The sequence below is a fragment of the Populus alba genome, chromosome 3, assembly GCF_005239225.2.
Source record: "Populus alba chromosome 3, ASM523922v2, whole genome shotgun sequence".
Classification (NCBI taxonomy): Eukaryota; Viridiplantae; Streptophyta; class Magnoliopsida; order Malpighiales; family Salicaceae; genus Populus; species Populus alba.
Window position 1 is genome coordinate 13860630 of NC_133286.1, and position 22063 is coordinate 13882692.

The 22063-nt window shown below is 37.2% G+C and overlaps 4 protein-coding genes across 7 annotated transcripts; 1 reads left to right on the forward strand and 3 right to left on the reverse strand.

Annotated features, from left to right (window-relative positions):
- Positions 1-52: 52 nt before the first annotated feature.
- Positions 53-8489, forward strand: LOC118028699 (LRR receptor-like serine/threonine-protein kinase FEI 1). Of its 2 annotated transcripts, none has more exons than XM_035032392.2 (15): positions 53-450; positions 554-626; positions 1150-1379; positions 1864-1999; positions 2245-2316; positions 2427-2498; positions 3721-3792; positions 4719-4790; positions 4917-4988; positions 5168-5262; positions 5579-5746; positions 5861-6193; positions 6590-6835; positions 7310-7443; positions 7773-8489. In XM_035032392.2, exons 3-15 carry the CDS (start codon positions 1283-1285, stop codon positions 7989-7991), a joined length of 1788 nt encoding a protein of 595 aa, XP_034888283.1. In that variant the 5' UTR covers positions 53-450; positions 554-626; positions 1150-1282; the 3' UTR covers positions 7992-8489. The 2 variants fall into 2 exon arrangements, with proteins under 2 accessions (XP_034888283.1, XP_034888284.1); XM_035032393.2 differs by having other exon boundaries at positions 53-299.
- Positions 8490-9587: 1098 nt separating this feature from the next.
- Positions 9588-13609, reverse strand: LOC118028700 (uncharacterized). Of its 2 annotated transcripts, none has more exons than XM_035032396.2 (7): positions 13142-13609; positions 12871-13016; positions 12364-12612; positions 11751-11885; positions 11167-11349; positions 10359-10520; positions 9588-10149 (listed from the first exon to the last, which is right to left on the reverse strand). In XM_035032396.2, the coding sequence occupies exons 1-7, from the start codon at positions 13467-13469 to the stop codon at positions 9727-9729; spliced, it is 1626 nt and encodes a 541-aa protein (XP_034888287.1). In that variant the 5' UTR covers positions 13470-13609; the 3' UTR covers positions 9588-9726. The 2 variants fall into 2 exon arrangements, with proteins under 2 accessions (XP_034888287.1, XP_034888286.1); XM_035032395.2 differs by having other exon boundaries at positions 12871-13034.
- A 251-nt stretch (positions 13610-13860) lies between these two features.
- On the reverse strand, positions 13861-18881 carry LOC118028703 (SH3 domain-containing protein 1-like). Of its 2 annotated transcripts, none has more exons than XM_035032400.1 (10): positions 18566-18881; positions 17786-17899; positions 17604-17673; positions 17357-17505; positions 16735-16836; positions 16461-16661; positions 15944-16006; positions 15596-15751; positions 14915-14989; positions 13861-14224 (listed from the first exon to the last, which is right to left on the reverse strand). In XM_035032400.1, exons 1-10 carry the CDS (start codon positions 18590-18592, stop codon positions 14099-14101), a joined length of 1083 nt encoding a protein of 360 aa, XP_034888291.1. In that variant the 5' UTR covers positions 18593-18881; the 3' UTR covers positions 13861-14098. The 2 variants fall into 2 exon arrangements, with proteins under 2 accessions (XP_034888291.1, XP_034888290.1); XM_035032399.2 differs by lacking the exon at positions 18566-18881 and adding an exon at positions 17998-18522.
- Positions 18882-20470: 1589 nt separating this feature from the next.
- On the reverse strand, positions 20471-21973 carry LOC118028701 (aspartic proteinase CDR1-like). Its single transcript, XM_035032397.2, has one exon. The coding sequence runs from the start codon at positions 21929-21931 to the stop codon at positions 20510-20512; it is 1422 nt and encodes a 473-aa protein (XP_034888288.2). The 5' UTR covers positions 21932-21973; the 3' UTR covers positions 20471-20509.
- Positions 21974-22063: the final 90 nt, after the last annotated feature.

Genomic DNA, 22063 nt, shown 5'->3' on the forward strand with positions numbered 1-22063 from the left:
ACTTCACTCTGATTGGCTGAGATAAATGCTTCTTTTAACTTCAAGCTCCTCTTCACAAGGACTAAACACACCCACTCTTCTCTTCCTTTTCTCTCTACAAAACAACAAAAAAGAAAACAGAAAAAAAATTCTCTCTACAACACATTCACACAAATCTCCCTGGAGAGAGAAAGAGAGAATTTTTTTTATTATTAAGTTTTTGGGTTTTATATATCTTTGTTTTGTTTTTTTGTTTATAGTCTCCCTTTACAGCTCATTCTCTACATTCTTCTTCTTATTCACCAGATCAAATCTAAGGGGTGTGTGTTTTTGTGTTTTTGCCACTTCAATTCCGTTAAGCTTCGCTAAATATTTAGTGGGTTCTTGTGTTTTTTTTTTTTTTTTTTTTCATTTCAACTTAGGGCACTTAGCAAAGTTTTCATTTTTAGTGTTTTGCAGCTGTGTAAAACGGTAAATTATAATACTTTTTTGGCCAAAGTCTTTAAATAAGATTGGTGCATAACAGTGTGTTGTTCTTAAGATCTTTCTCTCGTTCAAACGCAATTGCTTTCAGGTTGTTTCGGCTGGATGGATGACACTCTACTTTTGTCATAGATTGGCTTGTTCAGCTTAAAGTTTCATGTCTGGTAAAGTTTGCAATTTTCAGTTTTACTTTTTTTTTTTTTTTTTATGAATTCATTGCTTAAACCGTCGTTTCTTGGTGTGTGCTGTTGTCCATAAGAATTTGGTGATTTTTTATTTTTATTTTTTTGCATTTTCTCGGGAATGTTTTTGCTTGTTGCTTGAATATGATGAAGTTCTAAATTTCACTGATCTTTTTATAGCCCAGAAAGTCAAAAAAGGCTTATTTCCTTATACTTGTGTTGTTAAAATACCATTGCTGCTAGCAAAGAGAGAGAAGATGAAGTGGATGTGGATTTTAGCTTCTATGCTGTTGAAGTTGTTGAAACTCTGTCAATGAACTAGAAATTAACTCTTTAAAATGTTGTATCCGTGTTTCTAGCACATTCATGTGTGCTAAAGATATTTGTGGTTGAGACTAACGAGTTTAGGTTGAAATTTGGAAAATTTTATTCTCTATGCAGTTTGCTCCTTTTTTAAGGCATTTTTTTTCTCGCAGTTTTAATTGTTGCTCTCTCTTTTTTACAGGCAATCTTTTCTTGTATCCGTGGCTGCTATATGGCTTAATCAACCAGATAACCACATGTTACAGGCAAAGCATTCCGGAGCTTGTTCTATCAGATGAATTATAGCTGCTATATTATGCTTGACCAGTTCTCTCATGGCCATCTGTCCAATGAGATTTCAAAGGCCTTGGCTTCTTTACATTCTACACCTATATATTCTTGTAAACAGAAACGGAGCTATCACTCCTGATGGTATGGTGGTATCTGAGTTCTTGCATATATGTTATTTCAACATTATCATAAGCTATGTCAAAGTAGTGAAACTGGTACAAAGAAATTTATGGTCCAATGCATAGCTTCAAGGAAAATACTTGATTATTATATGGCTGAAATGTCATATATTTTGCGAGTTATGATTTGTCTAACTCACATGGGAATTTCATTCATCTAAACATAAACTTGGCATGCCTTTGCTTTCATCTCAAAACTTGTTTTCTGAAATGAGAAATTTAGCCTGATTAAGAATCTAACTGATGATTGTAAGCCCCTAACCAAGTTCTTCTGTTGGTGGTATGAAGTAGGTGTTTCTTTCCAACATGAATGCTTGTGCACACAAACTGCTTATACTCAAGAATCATTTAGCCTTTATTTTGTTTGTTAGTGACTATAGGAGATGCATGCTTAAGTCCAGTCATGATACATTGGAATTTTGAAATTCATTTTTGTGTTTTTGTAGGTGAAGCACTATTGAGCTTCAGGAGTGCAATTGTCAGCTCAGATGGCATTCTTCCTTTGTGGAGGCCAGAGGATACTGACCCATGTAATTGGAGAGGCGTGACATGTGATCAGAAAACCAAGAGAGTAATATATTTGTGAGTTCACAAATTATTTTCAAATTTCAAACTCATATTTTCTCTTTTCCTCCCATGAACTGTTTGTTCCCTGTAAATAAGCATGGAGCCATGGAAATTCAAAGCACCCCACATATTTCGTCTTGTGATTTTGATCTGGGCCTCACACACACATGTATTTCAATTAAATTGTATTTGTTAGCTCACAATGCAATATGAGGTGAGGTGTCATGCAACATTTTGTTGATCTTTTTTTTATCTTCCAGGAGTCTGAAGAACCACAAATTAAGTGGACCTATATCACCTGAACTTGGGAAGTTAGAGCACTTGAGAGTTCTGTACGTGTTTCCAGGACTTTCCTATTTTTATTGAAAATTGTCAGGTGTTTTCTGTATTTCAGGCATGCTGCTACTTTCATGTTTTTTTTAATATGAATGATTTGTTACAGAGCTCTATACAACAACAACTTCTATGGAACAATTCCTTCAGAGTTGGGAAATTGCACAGAGTTGCAGGGAATGTAGGTGCCGATATATCTAGCAACAAAAATTTTCTTGTCATTACTCAACATTGTGGTGTATTTTTATCCTATTGAATAATTCTGTTGCCTTTCTTTTGGTTAAATTGAAACTTTGACCAAGAGTGCATAAGTAACGACCACTTATTTGTATTTTACTTTGTATCATTTAGCATAGAATTCTGGAGCAATATACTAGTGATGGATAAAATAGATACAGTAATTTTACTGAAAAGTATTTTCTCTCCCAAAGTAAAAGCTTTGATGTAGTGTATTTGCATTTGAATTTTGTGAGAATCAGTCCTTTTCTCCTATCCAAGCTATATCAACACGGTCAACTAGGAAACCCATCGCTTGTCAATTATTCTTGTAATACTCATTTGTAAACGACTGGTGTCAAAATTGTTCACTGATCAAGTGTGCTTAGTCTCATCTATGTAAGAATTAAGACTTCCTTTTCCAATGATGATTGAAAATTGCTCATTCTGAATGAAGTAAAGCATTCTGATTTCACTAAGTGGTTTGGGAATTATATTTAACTGTCACCAACCTTATACTTTTCCTGTGAAGACAAATTACAAATACATGCAAAATGAATTTCCAATGGCCCTGAATGGTAACACTAGCTCTGACTTTAGAGGATTGCCTCTTGGGAACAAACATTTTGCCAGGAATCCAAATGAGAGCTTCTGAAACCAACTAAGAGAGATTTTATTTTTAACCCTTGACACAGGGTACAAGATCTACCTCTCAACATAAAAAGTTAGCTTCTCGTACGAGTTTGGAATTATAAATGTTAGAGAGATTAGTCAGCATTTCGCCTTTCATTTGAGCTTACAATTCAGGGCATCTCAGCAGTGAAGCGTTTCTTTCAGCATTGTTAACTACTTGTTTTCTAAGTTGCTTAAGTAGCTTAGTTGTTGGTTGTTTTTCCTGTAAATTGATGCTACTGCATGTTGCCTATATTTGTAGTTCTATTTCATTTTCACCTACTAAAAAATCAAATGATTGGTAGAAATTATGGCTTATGTGATTTGAACAGCATTTGCTCCCACCTGTTTTTTTTTTTTTTTTTTTTAATAATCCATGACATATTTTCATTCAACTTAATTCAAATTAGGGTTAGAGCTGCCGCCGTAGGATATATTTTTGACACTTGTACTGGTATCTTATCCTCACTCGTGTTTCTAACTGGAAGCTTATTATCAATGTTTTCTCTCTTCAGATTCTTGCAGGGCAACTACTTAAGTGGACCAATTCCAAGCGAATTGGGAAACCTAACTGTGCTTCAAAATCTGTGAGTTATTTTCTTGTGATAAATTTCAGTGCTATACATGTTAATTTGTTTTTAACATAAACAAATATGCACAATCATTTTATATGAGCACTGAAACTCCTGTCATTCATGCATACCATCAAAGGTTGTATAAAGTGTCCTCTGGAAATGAGATTTTATTAGCATATTTTGATATCTTCCCATATGATTCATAAGTTATCAGGAGCAGAATAAATTTGAAATCAGTCATGAGTTTTTGTTTTTTTTAAAAATCACTTCTTGATTCCAGTGTATGAAAAGAGCAGATTGCTATGAATCACGGGAGTGCTGATATAGAAAAGAAAAGGACCAAATATGAGTTGATAGGGTGAACTTTTCATTGCCTTAAGCCAGATTAACTCTCCTGGGAATCAGTATTCAGAGACTAGGACTCTATGGCCTTTGTGGTCTATATTCTTGCTCAGTACCGCTTGAGTCTTAATTTTTCCCCAATTTAAATTTAGTGATAAATTGTAAACCTTTTGCACAAACAATTCAGATGTTATTCACTTGGGCTTGAGCTAGTTTCTTAAGGGATATGATTGGGTTGCTGTAAGTTCTTAATGTGCTGTGTCTAGTGTAGAAATGTTCACATGTCCAACAATTGCCCTCTTGCTACTGCTGGTTAGATGATCCATGGTTCAACAAATTACTTTTGTTCGTGTCTTTTGAGAAATAACAGAATCTTTGCCACACCTTGGGGGGAGTAATAAATGGAAGCAGTGACAAAATAAACACTGCAGCCTCAGCTTAATTTTGAGCTGCTGTATACAATACAAGATCTTTAAAGAATATTGACAGGCACTTGTGTGCTTTAATGTGCTATGAATGAAAAATGCTAGTTTTAGATGCAATCATTGTGCTGGACAGATGAAACTAATTGGGTATTTTGTTAACTACTTCCACAGAGATATCTCAAGTAACTCTCTCAGTGGGTCAATCCCTTCATCGCTTGGGAAGTTAAATAAACTCATCACTTTGTGAGTTGCCACATTTGCTTCAAATTTAGTTTATTCTTATAGAATGATGTTACAATAATTCAGCAGTTGAAATTGGTACACATTTGAATCTGATACTTACTATGATCACCGTTTTAAATTTTGAAGCAATGTGTCAAACAATTTTCTCATCGGACCAATACCATCTGATGGTGTGCTCATCAACTTTGCAGATAACTCGTAAGTCTAAATTTATCCTATGTGTCATATTTAGTTGATTTTGCATCAGTTCAACGTGATCTAGCAAGTTAGATGTGCCTTGATAATTTAGCTAAAAGCAAATTCTGCTATCTTACTAATTTACTCCTTTAGACACCAAAGAAGATTCTAAACTAATGAACTGAAATATATATCTTTAGGTTCACCGGAAATCGTGATTTGTGTGGAAAACAGATCAATAGAACTTGCAGAGATGATAGTGGCGGGTCTGGAACTGATGGGCAGCCTCCTTCAGGTAACTTGCTCACATATTGTATTGATTCTCTTATATTTCATCTTACCAGGTATAATGTTGTACGTGCTGGATGTAATTCAGTATCAGGAATTAGGATGATGAAAGATTTACTATTTATTTGCTCACAGTATAACTCATTGAAAACTTCACCTTCTCATGACTAGAATCTGACCCCTGGGAGTTGTTGAAGTCACTATGGAAACTGAATTTGAATTGTTAAGAGATAACCTATAATTTTTTGACAACATTTTGATCATTTTCTGTTCTCTTATGCTTTATGGTTGTGGCTTAATAATCATTATTTCTTCACTTGCAGGCCAAAATCAAGGAGGAAAGAAAAAATACTCTGGTAGACTTCTTATCAGCACTTCAGCAACCATTGGTGCACTACTTCTAGTGGCACTAATGTGTTTTTGGGGTTGCTTTCTATATAAGAAATTCGGTAAAAATGAGAGTAATAGTATTGCAATGGATGTTAGTGGAGGTAATGTTCTTAACTATTACTTGAATTATCTGTCCAAACTATTTTTGTAATTGGTGAACTGTCTCGTAACTTCTTAAACTCTATCGCCTAATGTTATATTTCTTGATGATCCAGGTGCATCAATTGTAATGTTTCATGGGGACTTGCCATACTCTTCAAAAGACATCATAAAAAAATTAGAGACTTTGACTGAGGAACATATCATAGGCTCTGGTGGTTTTGGAACTGTGTACAAGCTTGAAATGGATGATGGCAGTATATTTGCCTTGAAGAGAATTGTGAAGATAGATGATGGTTTTGATCGATTCTTTGAGAGGGAGCTTGAAATTCTTGGAAGCATAAAACACCGCTACCTGGTTAATTTACGTGGTTATTGCAATTCCCCTACATCAAAATTGTTGATTTATGATTTCCTATCTGGTGGCAGCCTTGATGAAGCACTCCATGGTAAGATTTATGTTTTTTTTTTCTTCTAGTTTATCTGTTACAAAGGCCTCAAACTTTTTACTGTGAACACTTCTTGACAAGACAGTGCAGTACCATCTACCTTCTGTTTCTTTTTTCTAGGATGATGATTTTTGGACAATGATTTCTATTTGGAAAATGAAAATTCTACTCATTGACATAAGCAGTGACAGAGAAGCCTCAAGTGTTAGATCCAAAGACATCTATAATGAAGTTTTGATTTTTATAACCTTTGTTATAAACTTGCAATTTTCTTGGTGGACTTCTTTTTTCTTTTCTTTTAGAGTGTTTCATTTAAGGCCTAGCATTCTATCTAATAAGTTTCACGTGTAAGGATTAAACAAGGAATCATAATATGTTTTTTTATGGATTCTACAGAAAGATCTGAGCAACTGGATTGGGATGCGCGCCTGACTATTATTATGGGGGCAGCAAAAGGACTGGCTTACTTGCATCACGATTGTTCCCCTAGGATCATCCATCGTGACATAAAGTCAAGCAACATTTTGCTTGATGGCAACTTGGAGGCTCGAGTTACTGATTTTGGACTTGCCAAATTATTAGGGGATGGAGAATCACATATTACAACAATTGTTGCAGGAACATTTGGTTATCTAGCTCCCGGTAAGCAATGTGCAATGTGCATGTGCGATACTGCTTTGACCAAACTGGCTGGAATGAACATTTTTTAAATACGTTTCACTCACAATCACACTTGCAGGCAGAAGTTTTTCCATTTAACTTTTAAATTAAGTTTTGTAATGGCTTTACCTGTTTCTTTCCTGCTCTATTGTCAGAGGATATGTTATTTGCTCTGAGGGAAATCATAAATAAAAAAAGAGTATTTACACGTAGTCCAATAACTAGGATACCTGTTTGATATATCTTTGACAGCGCTTGTTACCTGTAATGTAGTTGAAAACATCTTTCACGTAAGATGTTTAGCATCCAAACTAGCTGTTAATCTCTTTAGGTCATGATCTAATGAGATCTGATGGTTCTTTTGCTGCTTGATCTCTGTACGTGTTTTATCTTGGATTATTTTCACAGTATCATTCCATTATCTTGTATCATGAGCCTGTTTGACACCATTGGCAGAGTACATGCAAAGTGGCAGGGCAACTGAAAAGACTGACGTTTATAGTTTTGGGGTCCTGGTGCTTGAAGTACTGAGCGGAAAGCGGCCAACAGATGCTTCATTCATTGAGAAGGGCCTGAACATTGTTGGTTGGGTATGTTTCTTTCTTGATGAAATTTTGGTTTCAGTTGGGCTAGTTTCTTTTTATCTGCCTCTTGACAGTAATAGATTTTATTTTTCTCTGTCATGATATAAATTAAGAGTGGCTTTTGCAATGAATAAATATACGAGAATAGAAAATGTTAACTGCCTCCTATGTGATCTCTTTCTATGATGGACTGGTCTATAGTTTATATCCATGTCTTGTGATGGGTGCCCCATGGCGTAGTTCCTCGGTTTAATTTTTAAAATGAAGATATGTGGTTCTGTCATAGCTAATGAGAGTATACAAGTTGGTCTTCTGACTATTTTTTTGTTTTGCAGCTAAATTTCTTGATCACAGAGAATAGACCACGAGAAATTGCTGATCCAAACTGCGAGGGGGTGCAGGTAGAAAGCCTTGATGCCCTGCTTTCGGTTGCCATCCAATGTGTTTCTTCAAGCCCAGAGGATAGACCCACCATGCACAGGGTGGTTCAAGTACTTGAATCTGAGGTTATGACCCCATGCCCAAGTGACTTCTACGATTCCAGTTCTGATTGAAAACCCATGCTGTGACAGTGAAGACATGTTTTGAGTCCGCATCTATTAGTGCAGCTTCTGGAAAATTAAAGAAGCAATGCACAAGCAGGCAAGGGTGGCTTGGAATCTGCAGGTTTTTTGTCTTCATTTTATTTGTCCATTCTTTCTGCAGATTTATCACAATTAGAGGATACACGATTTCATCTGGTTCTCTCGGTAGCACTCATCGACTGGAATTTTTGTGTCATTTTGTGTGGGTGTGCCAAACACCTGTGTCTCAACGAGAATGGAGTTTCCACTTGTGGTACGGGCCAGTTATTCATCAGAAGTTCTATTCTCGGGCTCTCTCCTTTTCCTTCTATGGTTGTAGTCCCCTTCTTGCATTTGTTCTCCCAAATTTAAGTGTATATGAAATTTGTATAAATTGAGAACGTCTAGCTTCGCAAAAGGATTCTTGTGTTCTCCATTTTTGTATAATATATTTAATTGCAATAATCAGTTCCTTGAGTGAATTCAGCATTTCGCAATGTCCACCATTCAAGGCATCAGTCATTTTCTTATTTTAACCACGGAATGCATTCAATCTTACCGCGACCTTTTCCTTCAATTCTTCTATCGGCAATATGGCATTGAGTGGTGCCATTATTACTGCCTGCATGCACGGCTAAAATTAGAGAGGCTTGCCTGGCGGATGCATTAAAAACAGTCAAGAGCAAGAACCTGAAGAAAGAGACAATGGTGAAGCAGAAATGCTGACTATGAAAAAATCGTACTCGCTACTCGGAAAGAAAAACGATGCCAGTCTATATTTTGTTTCTTTTTGTTAGACTTTATTTATAACCACGGGGTGAATCTACAAGAGCACAGTTGTACTTTCCTTTTTATTTCCTGCCAGCTTAACATAAATATAATACAATGATGAATTTTACAGAGCATGTTTGTAATATCATTTTTCTCTTGTAAAACTCTGTAACGAGATTTTTTTTTTCTGGAGATAACTATACAAAATACTGAGCTAATTTATCTTGCCGTTGGAATTTTGGTTTTGCACGGTGCAATGCAGTTCTTTATTGGAAAATCGGCAGTGAATGCTCTATTCTCCTGTGAGTATAAACCATGCACTAATTTCTGTAGGGATGGTGCACCGATTTTCCAGCTGCTTCCCCAAGTGCTTTTCAGTTCCAGTTCTATGGAACATGAAAGGAGGATGGCAATGACACTGCTACGGTGATCGTGACTTCAATTTTTGTTACATACAGAAGGTTAAGTATTTTTTTTTACGCAACTGCAAGAAATTACCTTCTTACAGTGGAGAAACCCTACCAGTCTGTCAGTGGTTGCTGTGCCGACCAAGGGGGGCAACCTGCAGCTCCAATCAGCAATGTTATAGATTGAATTCAAGAGATGCAAATAATTTTTTTCCCCTTTATCAGTTCAGCTTCAGACAAATCCTATTGAAATTTTAGGTCTTGTCCTAACCATTAATTCTAATTCAGTCCATCCCTGCAGAAGAAAAGGCAGAAATGCAAAATTTCGTTGATTATAGAAAACCAAGTGGAAAAACCAATGCCAGACATTGGTACAGACTGCTCGAATATCTGCAACTGTTTGATAATCTTCTAAACAAATAGTACAAGAATTTAATTATTAAATAGGGTTAATTATATGATCTGAGGTTTAAAACCACGTATTAGCAGTTTAAAGCTGTTTCTGTTCTATCAAATAAATACAGTGTCTTCAAAGAGATGTACTTGGTTTATGCTACCTTTGGATGCTGCTTTAATCTAAAAGTATGAAATGTTGACAAGATATAATGCTGTATTCTGTGGATTAAACCAGGATCAGGAATCTGCATAGTACGGATAAGCAACTTATAGTCTGACAAAGTTGCATCAGGCAATGGCTCCAAGAATTCACACTTAGTCAAGATTTCAGGTGGGGGTACTCCAGCAATAAGATTCGTGTCCAGTTTTGGCTTACCCTTGGTGAGCTCTTTCGGGACTTCAATGACAGAGTTTTCGATGGCAGAGGGAGTTGCACCCGGGATTACCTCCTGCTTAAAAGGCAGTGCTCTAGCAGCTTGTAAACAGAACTCTATCCATTGATGGATTAGAGGAGATGGCCCTCTAATTCGCCCCCCGATCTGGTTTGTTTCAAGTTTAGTGGCAGCTGGGATTGCCTGCAAAATGAATAAAAGCTTCTGAATAAAGCATGTACAACAACTGCCATTGTTCAGAGTTGGTAAAGGGTCAATCACCATGGCCTATCTTAACCATCAATTGCATCAGCAGGGCATGACAGGATCATAAATTATATAGCCATAGTTAAATTTGAAAATGACATTTCAATTTAAATACAAGAAACATTGAAAAGTGAATCGGAAAATACCCATAGATCAGCCCATAAGCTAGTTCCAGACTTGGGGACTACAACTGCAACATTAGACATGCGTTTGGCAATGGGAAGAACATCACTACTCCACCCAACAGCAACCCATGCATCTCCCATGCTAAATGTTTTCAGATAGTACATACTGTCGAATAGTCGAACCTGTATAGAGCCAATAAATGTGAAAATTAGGATTACTACATTTCAGGCAGCAACATTTCTTATATAAAAAATTCAGGCTCCTACAGAAAAGCCTTAGCTATAAGGTACATTAAGCCAAGCCAAGCCAACCCCTCATTTTGACAACTTAGTTCATATTTTAATTATTTCTTCATTTTAAACCTATTTGATTATTTGTATAAATTGCTCATTATGCAGCTTTTATCTAGTTCTTGCAGTCAGATGTTATTACAAGGTTGGGTTACTAAATTAATGGAAAAAACAAATGAATAAAAGAGAGAACTGCAGATCATACCCTACAAATCCAATTACCAAGGTCCAATACCTAGCATGCTACAATTCTGGTTAACCTATTCAGAAAATCACACTTTACTGCATCCACACAGAGACATCAGAGATCAAAATAAAAATGAACATTTTCCTTAACAGAAGCAGCCACAACAAAACTAGGACATAGTTCAACCACATTGAAGAATCTAAGAGCTACTTTTCCCTTGTTCAACAGGAGTTTCCATAGAATCACACATACAAAACTCTTTGAGTTGTCCTATCAGTTAAGAATCCCCTGCAAGTTCCATTTTTATTTAAACGAGGGAAGCATGAGATGCAGTAATCAACTATTAGCTACCTGTTTCCCAAGCAATGCCAGATTCTGCTGGACAGCATTCTTCCCACCAGGAACTTGCAAATCAATATTCTTTGTATTGTACGATGCCCCCATATACTTTAAAACTGAACCAACAACTTCTCTAGGAGAATCAACCATTGAAATCCTCCCTGCAAGCTCAGGCCGCCACAGATCTGCCCAATCCTGCAACAATGGCTATATTAATAGAATGTGCTATACATGGTCAAACTCTCAATGAACTAGCTAAATAAAACTATAGGAGCTTAAATTTTAAAATAGAGCAACAGCCAGGAGATGACATAATGCCAAGTTTCCCCATCCAAATTGTCATCCACCTCTCGGATTGGAATGTCCTGGGATCCCTGCCCATTAGTACTTTCATACATAAAAATTTGTAAACTTTACAACATTATCTTCATTTACAATAGAGAAAAAGGGAATGAAAATAAGAATAGTTTAAAGGAATCTAATGGCACCTAAGGAAAATCTAGCCCAAAAACTACTCTTCATGTTTAACAAGCTCATGCCACATTTTGATGCTTAGGCCTTGCCCCATGAAGAAGGAAAAACGTCAGACAGAATACCTCTATAGGAGCCAATTTATGCTTTTGAAATTTACTTTTCTTGTAGGCGATAACCATGCTGCCCCATCGATATGGAGCAGCCCATATTTCGCCTTCGGGATCTATTTCTCCCTCATGGTTCCTGCGCAGGTATACCTGATACATGATTAGTGGAATATCTAGCATATTAACAATAATTATGCTATCTTAAAATTTCAAGTGCAAGCTACACCAACATTGTAACTTAGGGTAATAGCATTTCTAGACGTAGATAAAGTGCAGTGGCATTGAATATTGAAAAAAAAAAAAAAACCTAATGTAAATTATAACTAGTGCAGGCCATTCCATCCAGTGAACAACTTTCATTAAATTAGCTTCTTCTTTTTTAACCTCTCGTTCCGCTTTTTTCACAGGGATGACTTAACTGAATTGGATTTCTTTTGTTTGAATACAGCCACCCATTGCTGTAAGCCAGTTAGAGAGTTATATCAATAAAAAAGAATTAGCGTAACTCCACTATCATTAGTGTAACTCAACTATCATGATGCCTAAAGGATTTACGAACTAAAAAAAATCTCTTCAAACAAGAAAAACAAATTCTAATAGTAAGAACACAGACTGGTCGCATTCTTACCTTCCATTTGTCACTTAAGCCTTTAAACCAATCTTGCTCTTCTACCCCTCTCAGAGGTTCAATTATAGAATTTTTAATTGCAAAACTGAGCCAAGAATCACCAACACTAACAATATCAGAAGCCACAGCTGACATGGGACCGATATTACGTTTGTTAAAGGACGCAGATATGTCAGAAAAAATGTTTTCCAGGCTTCCAAGGTACTTCACACGAAACCTCAATCTTCTTCCTTGAGACTGAATAAAATCCTACAAGATTCCCAATCATAAGTCCACATAAGTTCAACAAGTAGTAGTACTATAAATAGCAATCATTGCATGTTTTCTGCTAAACAAAAACCCTTTTACTTCTTCTAGCCTTTATCGGGAAAAAGCATGCACTAAAATCATTCTTAAAACTAGCATATTAATGCAATAAGTCGAACTTTCTCGATGTATATTAAGTTATAAAAGTACCCAGAAGTGTAAACAGCAAAAGAAATTCAATTGCTATATAAATTTGGGAACCTTGATCCATGAAGGAGGTACAGAGCCACGCAAAGCAACAATTCTAAGAGGAACAGACAACGCGAAAGTTTTCAACTTCCAATTCTCAAATTCAGCAGCAATGAATTCCTTATCTTCATTCATTTGCACATTATCAACATTTCTCTCTGCACCACCATCATCGTCTGTGTATTAATCATCATCATCAAAAAGAGCAGCAATTGATTTATTAATAAAAGAAACAAAACAAGTCCTGAAAACTTAGCAACTGTAAGAACTAAAAATCCACCACCTTGATCTACTGTACTTTCCTCCTGTGCTGCTACGACGGTGTTAGCAGGGAGTGAAGGAGAGGAAGCTGCAAGGCAGCCCTGGACATTGAGGCCGAAGAAGAGAACGGCGGAGGTGGCTGCGATTTGAAGCCATGTGAAAGGATGTTGGCGGGATGTTGTTTGTCTCGCCGGGGAACGGAATGAGATGGTCCGGTGGCCGGAGAATCTGAGGATTGGGGGCTTTGCGGGGAACTGGAGGAGAAATTTTGGGGATTTAGGGTTAGGGTTAGGATATAGAAATTTAGGATGGGGGTGTAGAGAGAGATTCGTAGTGCAGAGGAACGACATGCGTGCAAGATAGTGGGTGGAAGAGTGACCGTCGGTGAGGTGAGGTACGACTCAAATACGACAGAGATATGAGGTAAGATGTGACTCGCCACAAGAATTTTATTATGGCAATACCTTCCTTCACTCACCTAAATTAAAATTAATTAGACAGTCACATTATTATTTATGATGTTTTCTAAGAGATCGTAATATCTCTATAACTGCAATTAATCATCATTATCGGGAAAAAAATAATCATTTATGACTTAATTAGTCCCTTCATCAATTTATTTTTATTTTCTTAACAAAGAAAACAAGGAAAGAGTTCTTAACCGTGTAGCTACTGCAAATTCTAACAGTCTAGGTATTTTTAAGGTGAAGAACTTGCGATTACTCGCTTGAATTTAGAAGATAGCTTAACCCAAGCGCGGGTGCGTTTTATTATCCAACAAAATTTGCTACAGATGAACAGGTACACATTCAGTACAAGCTGCTCACTGGCCTTATTTCCGTGAGCACAAAAATAAAATAAAACCATGCCAGAAGGAATGGATTTCAATAACTCGCTGACCGAGGTAGCCCGTTCCTGCATAGATTTGGACTCTAATATAAACAGGACATATACGTCTTCTGTACATGAACAATTTCGATCAAGAAGTTAAGCTTTCTTCCATTATCTTGCTTGCAGGTGAGTTTTCATGCTTTTCTATGTAGGCAGAGGGAAACCATCCAGCCTTGCCTTTGCATTCTCCTTCTGACCAACCTGTTGGAGCCACCTTGATATTATCAACAAAAAGTAAAGAAAGGGGATGTTAGAGAGGAAAAAGTTGAAGCTCATTCTGAAACATGTATTTGCATTAAAGATGCATCTCCTGGAGTAAATCAACGAAGACAGAGACAGGGATGAGAACTAAGGATATTCAACAATCAATAGATATTGGTATGCAAACGAATTCCCATCTTGTGTTTGTGATGATGCTCGACAAATGATAAGAGTTTCTGGGTTTCTAATGGAGAAAACTGCCAACTGCAAGCACCAAGATCTATCCTCGTAAAAGCCTTGGCGCAAAATCATTTTACAGGCAGAGCTCTACTGTAAAGAAACATAAGATAAACCCATAACTAGGCAGAGCTCTAATGAAAAGAAATAGAATATACTTCAAACTACCATGTGTTGCTGATCAGAACAGGAAAAAGAAAAAGAAAAAAAACCCTACAAACATGTTTACACATGGGATACTGGGAAATGGACAAATTATATTGAGGCATGGACGGGAATCTGAAATTTCCCCAAAGGCCAGAAGAATGCACGAGTAGACTTTTTTTGCAGACTTTTTTTCTTTTGTAGAGAGAGACTTTTCTTTTCCAACTATTTTATGCTTTCATTTACTAAGTTTTGGCTTAAATGATAGCTTGACATATAACAGTCTATAGGTCATCAGAGGCATGATCAGTGGAGAAAGTACCTGCCGGACCACAACAAAATCATCAACAGATAGACTCAACTCCCCTTCAGCTTGAGCATCAAATGGGTGTATGACCTGAAAATTGAAGAATAAAAAGAAATTAAGACCACCAAGGACAAGAAAAAGTGAATCTTAAAAAGGAGAACATCTCTTCCCAGTTCGCACTGACAGAAAATTCCATGACAGCACACAGTTACATACGGCTCCTTATGTAAGTAGTCTGGTTACGGTTATAGACAAATAAATCAGTGAGATGACAAAATACTTTCAAGGGTAACTCACCCTTGAATATATATATATATATATATATATATATATATATATATATATATATATATATATAGAGAGAGAGAGAGAGAGAGAGAGAGAGAGATTTAAAGTAATAGTTTTATTTCAAAGGTGAGTTGCCAAATTGCAATGAAATGAAATGGTAAAGTAATCTTGCAGATTGCAATTACAGGGGATGAAGAAGTAATTGCAATAGTTTTAACAGAAAAACAGGAATCGAACATCATGAGATGTGTAGGCACATTCCCATTTTCGAGTTATGAGCTGTGCAAGCAGAGAAAAGATGGGGGAAAAGATCATCAAAGAGTGTTCTACAATATTTATCATTTTTCTGCGCTGTGTGGCCAGGTTTGAAAGAAGAGATGGAATATTCGACGTGATGAAACGTCTTACTTTTGCTATGAAAAGCCCGTCCTCTTGATTATTATTGTCCGTGTGATTCTTAGATCCATTTGAAGTATTACTCTCATGTACAGATGGGACAATCATCTCTCTCTGTGTGGTTGCCGATTGCGGTGAAGACTCGTTTAATTGCTCCTCGAGAATCATCTAAATCAATAATAAACATTTTGAAATTGCAGCAGCCATAATCTATCTCAGACATAAAATTAGAATTATAGCAAGGCAATGTTTGAGCAACTGATAAGTGAAGAAAGCTCGCAGGGAGTGATAAAGAGAAATATGATTTTCAAAAGACAATAAATGATAAACATGCCAGGTCCAGAGTTCCAGAGAACAAACCTCAGCATGTAGCTTATCCAAAATAGTAAGAACATGTTGATGATAACATCTCTCAGCATCTATCTGAAAAATGATTTTGTTTCAGATCAATAAACAGAAAACACAAATAACCCTTACCTAGACCAAATTTGAACAAGCAGCACAAATCTTGAATACGGTAAACCACTCTTTACATTCGTGAAAATAAGCAAGATATTTATAAGACAAACGAGAGGAGATCACTATGAGGACAAGAAAAATTCTGAAACGGTAAATGGAAGGATACAATGCTAGCTAGCCACAAAGACAGATATGCAGAAGCAACTGCCAAATTGAATTCCCTGACAAGCTAGGAAGATGAACCATAAGAAAAACTTTTCCCAAACAGGTAAAGAGTAGATGAGGCAACAACAGATCATGTTTAGATGGACAAAGTTGTCAACGACAATAGATCATGATCTGAGAAGCAGAAAGATCAGAAAGTCATGCGCACACACGTACTCGCACATAAGGGAGAAAGAAGAAAAGCATGCAATACCATACTAAACAGCCGCTGAGCAGTAATCTGTTGCTGTTGATTTTCAACTGAAGACATGGCAGCAGTTGCTTCTCTCCCAAGTGACATCACGGTAGATTTAAGCTCAGCCAACCTTGCCTCTGCCACTCGAAGCTTCGTGCAACTCTCAGCAGATATTTCAGAATCCCTGGTTTTTGACCGACACCTCAATACTTCAGCTGCCTGACAAGAATATACCACCATGACTCTACCACAATCCCCAAAACCATTACATCCATGAGACATGAAACTTTACCTGGACTTCAACCGCTTGACGGAGTTTGTCATGATGGTGAGTCAAGCGGCGAGCATCCTCCAAAGGAGCTCCTGTTATTAAAGCCCGAAGTGGCTTAGAAACCTAAATATTGAAAACCCGCAACTCGATTAGGAATATAAAAAGAGATATATGGCAAAACCCAAGTTCTCTGAAATGACAGCTCATGCTAAAAATCCCAAGAAATCCATCGTTCATTTTTGGCACTACACTTGCTAGGGCTTAAAAAATAATAATAACAACACAACACTAATGTCGCTTCTATTAGTACATTGTTCATGAACACATCATTTATATATCAATTTGTGTATTGTAAAAACATCTTTCTCATGCTTTCATTTAACATGATGATAGTAACAAGTAGATGGCCGCTTATCGAATGAAGAGTTACTAATTTTAGCAGGAGCTACAATAACTATTAGCATTTGGAAATGGCAGAAAAACTCAAAAGAAGCAATGATCTCCTAACATATACTTAAATGGAATGCATTTACATAAGCATGGACGCATGCACGCCTCTCTATGTTATTTATGCATTCCCACACTCATCACCACCATTCAGTAAGTTTGCTTTGGAATTGTTAGTATCTATAAAAGAAATTACCTGGTCATTAAGAACCCCAACCAAAGTTTCCTTCTCGTTTTCCATCAAATTACGCGAGGCACCGAACTGAAGAACAGCCCTCGCAACATAATTGCTCTCCTTCTGATTCTCAGCTCCGTATTTACAACACTCACCAGCCAACCTCCTCACTAAAAAAAACCCCAAAGCCGAAAATTTCACATATCAGCCTCGTAAAGAAAACAAACCATAACAAACAAAGTAGTCAAAAAGCAAAATCCACACTCACACATTTCCATTTGCTTTGAACTAACAGATACAAAACCTTCAACACCGCGAACAATATTCTTTTGAAAATGCTGTTAATTTAACATAAAAGAAAATTCGCCTCTATAAAAAATGAAATGAAATGAAATGAAGCTTCATAAAAAAGGAAAAGAAGAAGAAGAAGATCGTAGCCAGTAACTGTACCTTAGCAGTTCTGGTGGAATTGTAGAGATTTTGAAGATGTTGATAGCATTGTAATTCAGCTTCATCAACGATAATTCCTTCATTGCTAAGATGTCCCAAATGCTTCAATATTGCCTGCCAAACAAAATAAATAAACAGAAAACAAAAATTCCGAATAATAAGTAAAAAGAAGAAGAAAAAAGAAACAGTTGACAAGAGAGAAGTTGAATTACTAGCTGTTGCTTTGCAACTTGCTCTCTAAGCCTGGTAGCTTGCTTTTTGAAGGCTTCCATGTAAAAGAAAACCTCTTACTACTCTATTAATCACTCACTCTACAGTTACTATGTGTGCAGTTAAAACAGTTACAAGAGCAAAGTTTGCGAGGGAGAAAATTTAGGTCGCCTCAGGCTGCAAAAATACATAAAAAATGGAGGAGGCGATTAAGGAAGAAAGTAACTTAGATTTTTGGATAGAGAATTTCTTATTTACATGTTTGTGGTTAGCTTTCTTTGCAGGACAGAAGGGTAAAAGGGAAATGGGAAAGGAAAGGCGATCAGAGGGAGAAAAAATGGAAAGTGAAAACTGGCTGTCGGATAAGAATGAGAGTTTTGACTGGAGTCCAGATGCACGTGCTGGCCGCTGTGCTGATCGGGTCGGTCTTCGGGTTATGCAAGTGCTCACCCATAAGTTTATTGTGATCTCATTAGTTTGTCATATGTTTCGAATCAATCCCTGAATTCTTTCTTTCATAGAAAAGGTTTTGTTTTGTCGGACAAAATGGTGGAGGATCGATCATCTTACCATGCATGGGTGTTGCACCCTTCTCATTTCTTGCTATCACAGACATCCTGGCATCCCACTTTCTCGCACTGTTAAACTCCAAAACATTCAGAGCTCTATGCACCCTTTCAACTTTCCTCCTGGTCTTTGGATTGAGGCACGCTTGTTTGAGTCCTTTTGTAGAATTCGAAACCAATTTCTCTTGCAGCAATCACAAATGTTGCTTCACTTCGTATGAAATCTTCCCTGTTTCTTCATCCACATCAGGTATGGCAATGTGACAGATTGCCGGCATGTGGGAAATTTTTTATGATGTGAGCTTGGGGTTCACGGACTCGGTTCCATGTCGGTCTTGTATAATCCTGATCCCAACCATTCACACTTTCACGTTCTCTCATAGCCATTCCCTGCTTAGCCTCTAATTGATCGGACAAAGTCTTCTCCCTAGCCTTACCAGCCTTTGATTTGTGTATGTTTTTCATTAGAACTCTCTCCATTAAGCAACTTTGGTTCTGACTAAAAAAAGAAAAACAACAGATTTTTGAGTTGCTGCTGTAGAGCTCATGAAAGAAGAATTTGTTACCGCTGAACTTGTATATTTGCTTAAATATAACTCATCTAAGTTATTTTTCTTGTTTAGTGGTTTCCGCCGCATTTATCATGGCTCTATGGCCATATCCCTCTCTTCTTTTTTAAAGAAAACCTGTCTTTTTTGTTCATCATGTGCGATTATTATTGTACCACACCATCTCTTATGCAAATTGTCATCTTGCACTAAGTTTTTTTTGGCTTTTTCTATCATTCTTTCAACGCAAGATGACAATTCTCTTGTTGGACTCCATTTGCTTGCACTTTTTTTTTTTTCCTTTTAATTCCACTTCTCCGTCCACTCTCTCATCTACACACATGCTTTAATTTCTCAAACATCCCACTAATTCAAACTAACTTTGACATCATGTTAGAAATAACCAAGGGAAAAGATGGAAAGGGAAGCCTGGTGGAAATAAATATCTTTCATATAATATATATTACTCTCCTAAGAGAGAAAATGATATGGAACTTGGACTTGAATACAATACTTAATATTTTTATACTAGTAAAAGGATAAACATAGGAGAACTAAAAGAATAATTTGATTTTAAAATTAATTCCAACACTAATTACATCTGGTGCAATTGAATCTGATCTTAAAAACAGTACTGAGTGCGAAAGGAATTTGTTGGACTCAAAGCTTTCCATTAAAGCTGGTGTTTCGAGCTTAGTAAGACAATTACTGCTGCTAAAATATTTTCTTATGTCTACCAAGTCAGCTAGACATGATGTCCTAGAAACCTGAAAACGCTAGCTACATATCTCAACATGGTAGCTGGCGCTGTGCTATTCTTTACAGGTATTACAGGTGAAATTAATATTTGTAACTAATCGTGTCCAATGTTTTGCCTTGTTCATGTATTTGGGTGGTGGGTGTCAGGATTTTCGCAACCTGGGTTAATTTCTCGGGTTCCTAGTGTAGCTAGTTTCTCTGTCCTGAAGCCCTGCTTGTCCCTAGCGGACCAACCCAACATTGAATTGCAATTTACAAGTGCGTGCGTGATTATATCAGTAAATATTAATATTATGTTTAGCTTCACAATTTTTTCTTGTGACAGCTTTAGCATGTTATTGCACAAACAATTGCAGTGGACCTGTTATTGAATGCAGTTTACCTGTTACGAGCCAGCCAAACAATTGACTTGACTGGGAAATCGAAACTCTAGATGAGTTCAAGGAAGAAATTATATGTTCTTGAGATTCAGTTTCTGAAGTTTTAAAACAACGGCAATTTCAAATGTTAGCTCTGGCTAACTGTTTTGCATGTCAGCTTTATGACTTCATTAAAGATATCTTTTACCAGATTTTTCAATAAACAGAACATGACATTTATTCAAATAAACTACGTCAACATGATCCGTAAAACACTTTCCACTAGTGCTTGGTGCAATCAGTGGGTTTGAAGGACACTGTCCTCTTCTCAAGGTCGTAGCCTACTAGAAAATCCATTTGAGCCAGGTTCCCAAATATTCCTATTTGATTGGATGATATCATAGTGAAGCATAGTAAATCCTCATCGGCTTTGACAAATGTATTCAGTGGCTGCAACTTCACATCCGCATCAGTGAAATGAACTGCTATGACAGGAAGATCAATATCACCTGCACTTCTGAAACAAACGCTGAAAAGCCCTCTAGGGTCGCTAACACGTTCCGCCTTCACTGTTTCCTCCAACACTCTTTCTAATTCGGTGAAGAATTCAGAATCAAGAAAAGTTAAGGTGGTGCCTGAATCGATGATGACGTTGCCCTCTTCAACATTACCATTTAACAAACCATTAGTATAAGGCAATCTCTTGTTTCCGACACTAATGGCCTCTAGCGTTACGTAATAGTAGGTGTCAGGTTGTTTAGAAACCAAAGGAGTGGAAACCACATGGGGACCGGAAATGACGCTATCAGTACCGAATTTGATCTTGCTTGTGACATTCGATTGTTCAGATAATGGCACCAAACAGTATGAGAACTTGCCTTTAATTATTGAACTCAGTTGTGACACTAGGGAAAGAGCGCCACCACCGAGGCCAACTATGCCAGAACCTAGCTCATCGAACGTGCCACCATTTCCAGTACCGCAGCCAAACACAATTGGTGATAGATGAACTGGACGGCTGCTAGTGGAGCCAATGGTAAACTTCTCAGTAGCAAGATTCCCATTAGTGTATGACTTGTCTCCATATGAGTAATGGTACTCACAGATATTTGTATCCATGGCACAAGCTTGCTCGGAAGCATCCAATGCATTGCAAAACCGACTCCCACATAACATGTGACGATACGATGAAGATCGTGATGGATCGAAGAGAGGAGATTTTTGCCTGTAACATGGATCGCAAGGCAGACACTGAACCCATGTTAGGTCACTACCGGTATCAGCTATTACAATTACCTCAACTAATGGTGTTCCAATGGACATTTTCATGAAGTATTCACCACCATTTGGTACCAAGTCATTTTGGAATGAATTTATATCAACTGCCTTGCTCTTGAAGACATTGACACGCGATACGGAACGATTAAAAGCGTTGCGCAAGCGATCGAAATCGGTATGATTTGGGTTGTAAAGTGGGGAAAGAGGAGAATCACGATGAATAAGATTTAGAGTGAACCCTGGATCAGGGCTGGCTGCTGCGCCTGAGAGTGGAAATGCCGACAGACTAGTGAAACACACGACAATGGTGACGAAGCTGAAACTGGCGGTGGCCATTTGGGAAAGTAAGGGGCTTGAAGAGTGGATTGGCATGGCAGAATAATTTATAGGAAACCAGGAATGGAGACAGGGTAATGGAAAGGTCATCCAAACGGGAGTTACTGTAATGATGGAGGAATATGAAAGGTGAAGGAGATCATGGGAGTGATGCATTACTGCGTTCATAAATGCTATATATATCCCGTTAAAGCCATTACTATGGCAATAATCAACAAAAAT